Source organism: Cariama cristata, unplaced genomic scaffold (genome assembly GCF_000690535.1).
Source record: "Cariama cristata isolate BGI_N322 unplaced genomic scaffold, ASM69053v1 scaffold4080, whole genome shotgun sequence".
Taxonomy (NCBI): Eukaryota; Metazoa; Chordata; class Aves; order Cariamiformes; family Cariamidae; genus Cariama; species Cariama cristata.
The window spans coordinates 11,805-18,520 of NW_009593971.1; the positions used below are offsets into that span (position 1 = coordinate 11,805).

The 6,716-nt window shown below is 37.2% G+C and overlaps 1 protein-coding gene across 2 annotated transcripts in view; it reads left to right on the forward strand.

Annotated features, from left to right (window-relative positions):
- The first annotated feature begins 549 nt into the window (after positions 1-549).
- The window catches only part of LOC104158454 (kelch-like protein 13), a 38,363-nt gene continuing 32,196 nt past the window's right edge, over positions 550-6,716 (forward strand). The window contains exon 1 of one of the 2 annotated variants that reach the window (XM_009696124.1): positions 550-629. In XM_009696124.1, coding sequence (XP_009694426.1) covers positions 550-629 — 80 coding nt within the window. Of the gene's footprint in view, positions 630-1,095; positions 1,222-6,716 lie in introns of those variants that run through there. The other variant, XM_009696117.1, reaches the window with a different exon arrangement.

Sequence of the window (6,716 nt, forward strand, 5' to 3'; positions counted from 1 at the left end):
TCCCTTTTTAATAGCTTGCTTTCTATGCTCCCCGCTGTCATCAGCCCCGGGAGGTCATGAAGCAGAGCACAGAGTTGCAGAGTGGTCCCTGATGGACACCTGTGTGACCGTCTGCTTCGTCAGTTCTTCAGGCAATTTGAGAGCTGCTGGGGGGGGCGGGGGGGGGAGCATTCAGAATTAGATTGTTGATAGCGTCCCTACAAAGACCGCTATTAACAGCGTGCTACTCTCTGCTTCTCTACTGCGGAAGACAGCGTGATATTTGTGTTCCCATAGCATGTTGTAAAATGCATGAGATTTTGCTCATCCTTCTTGGAAATGAGAATAGGAAAATGAGAGCGTCCTGAACAGAAGCTATTAGAAGAGCATGCAGAAACCTGCAGCAATTTGTGCTTTATTTTGTCTTCCTAGCTATGGATTAGAAGGACTGATTTTTGCAATGGGCTTTTTCCATAATGGCATTCTTGTATTGTTTGGTCAGAGCTTGCACAGGAGGAAAACAGGCTGCTGAATTTAGTCACTGATCTCTATTAGCCGTGGCCTAAGGCTATGCTGAGATTTATATCCCATTTGTATTGTTGCAGCTCAAAAGAAGAATGTTCAGAGGATGACAAGTGTATTCTGAGTAGGTATGTTGTTTCATTTTCATATGAAACCCATTTTTTTTTTCTGCTTCCATTGGTCAGAAATGAGGTTAATAGGAAGAGAATATAGTACAGCGCTGCAGTGTCCCTGTAAAGGTAGAAGATTAGCATCAGAAATAGTTCTTTAAAAATTAGCTGCTTGTATTAAATAAAGCTGCATTGTGCTGGTGTGCACAGTGCAGTCTTTTTTTTTTTTTTAAACATATACTGCAGTCAGCGCTTCCCTAACGAGGTGGCACTATTGTTGAGTTAGAAGGATAGAATCATCATATTGCTTTAGGGGACAGCAGGATTTAAAAGGAGATGCCTTGCAGCCCTGTTTTACAGATTGGAAGCATCGGTTTAAGGGCATTGGCAGAATCATTTCCTTGTTCTTAGCAGCAGCCACTGCTGTGTCAGTAGTGTGTGGAATGGAAGTCCTAGTTGGTAGTCTGTTATGGAAACGCTGTTTACTGTTATTGTAGTACCGTGGTGACAACATGCCATTGAAATGGAAAACGAGCTCTCCTGCTATCTGGAAATTCCCAGTTCCTGTGCTTAAAACATCCAGGTCATCGCCACTTTCTCCAGCATACATGTAAGTGAGAGAAATGAGGATAATAAGGTGGGATTGCTTTCGTGAGACTACCCTGTGGCAAAATACCCTGTTATGTATTAAATGACATTGGCACTCAGAATTTTACCTTGTTTTTTATGTAGACCCCCCAGATTTTATCCTGGATGTTTCATGATGGGTGTTTTGTCAAGTCTTTCCCTCTTTGTTGAAATGTGGAGAAATTGTGCAGATTAAGCCATATTCTAAATATCGTGTATGTTCATTTGAAAAGTTCATGTTGCTGTTAATTTGTAGAGCTGATCTTGAATGACAAGTCAAGCTTTCAGGCAGGCTTTCTTTGTAGTCTATATGATAACATTTCCTTCTCCTGACTATTACACTTGGAAATTAAACATGGAAATCACCTGCTGTATTGTAGTGTACTTTTGTTCGTGTAAGTTCTTGTGTAAAAGAAATCATCCTGCTTTGGTCTTGTTTTATTCTTGAAAGTCTTAATACAAATTGAATGTCTTTTTACAAAGTTAGAATAAAAGCATGCAATATAAATATCAGTCATTCATATCTGAATACTTACATAGTTCTGCAGTTTGTCTGTGTAAAGTAGCTTCATGTAAAAAGAGTATTTTAATACACATCGAAACAATATGGCTTTGTCTTGCCAAATCTTGATGGAGCTTTTGTTCACCTTTTGTTGCTGTGAGTTCTGTGTTAGGATATACAGGTGGCTTTTTTTCCTTCTCTGAAATAAAACTGAGCATAAGATACTGAATTGCTTCTGCCTTTATGTAAGGAAGCAGCCCTTTCATAATGAGGAAGAGTTGCTTTAAAATGCACAAGTTAGCAGTGTGGATGACTTCCCTGTCTGGAAATTACTGTAAAGATTATTACTTTTCAATAGTATTCCAGCCTAATACCTACAATATTAGTACTTTTAAGCTTGTATTGTCTTCTTGCAGATAGGCTTTTACTTCAGCTACTGTAGGGATGTGCTGTACGAAATAGATATTTACAGATCCTCTAAATATTGTCTTTTTTGATTGTTGCTAAGAATTGCATTGATAAGCCGTGGAGCTGAAACAGTACGATGCCGTATGCATGATCACTATTGTTCTCGGTCAGAAAGGCTGGGGTTTAAGGAGGTAACCTGGCTGTATAGAACCTGTGCTGTGCACGCTCCAATTTAAGATTAATTTTCATGGACGTGCTTCAGCCTTTTCACTCACTGGATACATCAAATATGCTTAAGGCTACCAGAAGATAAGCTATTTCCAATAAATTGGTACTTATTCTGAGTTTTTTAAAAAATAAGGCTAAATACAACGAATGTATCATGATAAAAGAAGAGTTGTGAGGTTTTTGAAACTATTTCAGGGAAATAGTGTCTTTAGTTCTGTATGTTATGCTTTTGTTTTTTAAACTGTAGTACTTATTAAATGCAAGAAAAATCAGAGATAGCCTAGTCTGATCTATCTGCTGCTGAAACTGAGCATTTCTTTTGTGTGTTGCCTTTAAATTGCTAATTTAGCTCTGTGTATGCTCCAGCTTTTATGATGGGGAGCATGTAGCTGATTATCTCAGTGTTTTGAAAGTATGTGAACAGATTTAGTGATCATGCTTAACTATATGATGCTGAGCTTATCTGGAGCATGAGAAATATGTGATCAGCAGCCTTAATCATCATTTTATGAGTCAATGTATCCCAGTGTTTATGGAGATGTTTCTTCACTGACACACAGTCCTGACATTAGCAGGACTCTTAAATGTAATGTTAAATTATTCATATACTTTATTGTAAAGAATGAAAAACATTACAAAATGGTACCTATTTAATTAGGCAGTGTATAGCAACTGATAAAATTTAGGTTGACCAGTAAAATAGGTGATGGAATTCATTATCTTCACTGCAGAGATTACAGTAAGTTTGCTAATGTTTTACACGATCTGATGTTTTTCACATTCATATTTGTAAGTTTTCTTTCATAAGTAGTACTCTGCACACTGGCAAAAGGCTTATGTTTTGAGCAAAAGATTCAGGAATAAGTGGAATGTGAAATGGAACATGTATTGATATAAAATAAATGACTATAAAACTCTAGAATTCACAGATGAACACTTCTATACTTGATATTTTGGATCTAGAGTACACAAGGGTATAACTGAGCTTTTAATTCCTTTAATACTTGACATCTTAATCTTATGAAATAGGTTTGTAGTATATTTGGAATGTAAAGTAGAGAGGTCTTAAAGGTGATCTTTTGCGGGGTGGGGGGGGGGGTATTTACTTGAAATTCCAGTTTTTCAGTTTTTTCTAGTAAAGTTGACCTTAACTTTTAAAAGCTTCATCATGCTTATGATTTACAAGTAACTTATCTAGAGGTTAAACTGATTGTCAGGACACAGATGTTTCTTTTTTAGTGTTTTTTTGGTCTGTGTACCCAATACCTGAACTCTGCCTTAGTTTCCTTGTATCAAAATGCCGAGACCGGCAGTTATGAGCATGTTTGGCATCTTGGATGAAGCAGGTACCTGTATACGGAGTACTACTAGAAAATAGTTAACTGTCCTGCAAGCTGTGCAGCTGGGATGGTTTAGCTGCAGTCTCTGGTTGAAAAGTTTGTGGTAGTTCCCGAGGTGGGGAATGAATCCGAAGAACTTGTCCTAGAGTGTTCTCTGCTGTGGGAAACTTGTGGCTGGGTAGTACATGAAATAAAAGACTTGCTGAAGCTGAGCTGATGACTTTGTAGGCAAGGACATGGTTCTGTTACTGGGAAGTCTGCTGGTTTTGTTGGGTCTGGTACTGCTGTTCTGGCAATGGGAAGGAGCAGCAGTGAATTGCTGCCTCTTGGCTGGTGGTTTTGTTTACCACCAGTTATTTATTAGGGATATTGTCAGGATATCCTGACTGCAAGAGGTAACTCTTCATCTTATATGGAGGGCAAAGGGTCTCTCTGAAGGGGAATGCAGGCATCTCCTGGCTTCTGGTGGAACTGGTCCAGAGTAGCTTGAACTTTCCCTGAGGCTGATGGAGAGATCCAGTGTTGTTGCGTAAGGAAAATTAGGTAGTATTAGAACTGGAGCACTGGCATATGACTGATGTATGTAGGTGTAATGCAGCCTGGCTTAGTGCACGAGTTAGGAATGTGCAGATATATGTGCATGCACATGCTTTTGTCAAGCTGCTTTACATTTACTTTCATGACACTTATGGCATTGGGGTTTAGAATATAGATTCCTTTTGTCAAAATGAGTGTGAAAGCTGTTACAGTAAGTTTACACTTTGCTAGTGAAATGATAGTCATATTTGTGGTTGTGTTGATTATGTGGGGACAGACCTAGGTGACTTAATGTATTATGTGGGCAGGTAAGCAATTTCAGCAAATGAATCTGAGGAACAGACAAAGTGAATAATACCAGATTGGAAAAGTGGTATTCCTTGGCATCGTAGCTGTGTATTGACAACCACATGTTAAAAAAAACCCCAGTGACCTGACATAAACAGAGCTTAAGAATTGAAGCACTGCTTCAGAGAGGGTGAGGAACAGTTCAGAATTTGGTTGTATAGAACAGCTTCGAGGTGTAAAGGAGTATGTGTCCCACTTACGGTTCATGGGTCATGTCATCTCACACATTAAGAACTAAGAGGGCGATTCTTTCTTATTCACACTAGCAATGTAATTTTTATTGTTTTCCCAAGTTGTGCACATCTTCCATTAACATGAATAGAAGAAATGTTTGTGGAAACTCTGTAGATTAAAGTACTATGATGGACATCTACAAAGAATTCAATAATGCAAAAATACTATTTTCAAAAATACTATGATATAGTATTTTTCTATATACTTAGGCCTATTCTATAAGCCTGTGTCATGTGAGAATGATTGTAAGCTGTTTTCTGAAGAGTTAAATGTTCAGGTAAGTGTTTGTAGTCTCCAACATGCCGTGTTTAAGAATAAGTAAAATAAAAAAAAAATTATTCATGCAGAATAATCCGTTTGTAAACTTAGTGCCTTCTGTTCTTTTACATGGAATAGTGTGTTGATATTTTAAATGAAAACTATCCTTTGCATGTATTTGTATAAATAACTGACTAATGTTAGGAGAAAAGAAAAGCGATATTCAAAATATATTACTATCAAAGGGTTTGCAACACAGTCTGCCTATCCTGAGTCATGTGGTTGTGAAATTTGTCCGATAGGAAATGCTTTGCAGTAATAGAAATCAGTTACTATGCGGGAAAGCAGAATAAATTCTTAATACTCTGGAGTAATCAGCGTTAGTTTTAGCTGCTTATATAGGTTATATAGGTTAATGCTTTTGTGTCTTCTTGCAAATCTCTGATTTGCTCTACAATGAGCTCTTTGAATTTATGCTATACAATGATATATACTTAAATGGGAAAAGGTGTGTATGCATAATTCATCAGACCATCTGTATTAGTTCTCTTTTGTGAGATCACACTATGTGTCTCTACTGTCTTCATTGGTTGTTTTTAGCAAATAAACACTTTTTGGGGGCTCTTGGGCATTTGACAAACTACATGGTATTCACACCAAAACAGACTTGCCTGTCTCTGGCAACATTTCCATTTTAAGCAATTACTTCCTAGATATTTCAAATTTCAACATGTTGGAAGTCAATGTGCAGGTCACCCCAAATATATTTTTTTTAAAAAAACCTAATCTGACAATGCATGCAAACAGATGAATTGGGTGGGTGGGGAGTAGAAGCGGTTTATATCTTCTAAAGAGAAGACTGCTTTTAATCCCAGCAATTTTCTATATAGAGTTCTCATTTGTGTCTGTTAATCTTATTTTTGCTTTTTAAATAATAGGTATTTCCATAGATTATTCTAAGTTTGAAATACAAAATTTCATTGCAGTAATAAAGTAGCAAAAACAAGGGAAAAAAACCCCAAACCTGGTTGTCATGAAGTTTCCCAGTGCTAGTGGTTTTTCTGGGCAGACCTTTATAGGTGATGCTGTGGCTTACATGTCCTTAAAATTACATTCTCCTCCTTATATAGCATGATGTTGCAATGTTGACATTATGTTGTGACATCCTAAAGCATCTTTATTGAATTGTCTTGAATATGTTACTCAGCCTGTTCTGCCAGAATGTCAGTTCTGCCAGTTTGTTCGTTTTGCCATTATTTCCTTGTTATTTTGGAAAAATTTTGTTGTCCAATCACATTCTATTCACTGGCTTCTCTAGTGTTATGCAGTGTTTTCTGTTGAAGTTTGGATGGGGATACCTGTGAATTTTCATAAAGTACTTGATGAATATTGGATTTTAAAATAAGTCACTTGTTATAAATGGTAGTAGTGGGAATTGTAGTGTAATAATGTGTAGCTACAACTCTAAAGTGGAAGTGCACATCTATATTATTGCTATAATATTATATCCAGCAGTGACTGAGATTGTTGCGATATCTAAGTTGCAAAAATGTGTTTTTTCATAGGATGGACAAGTCACCCACACCTGTTATCTGACATGCTTAGATTTAAACTCTTTGTCGT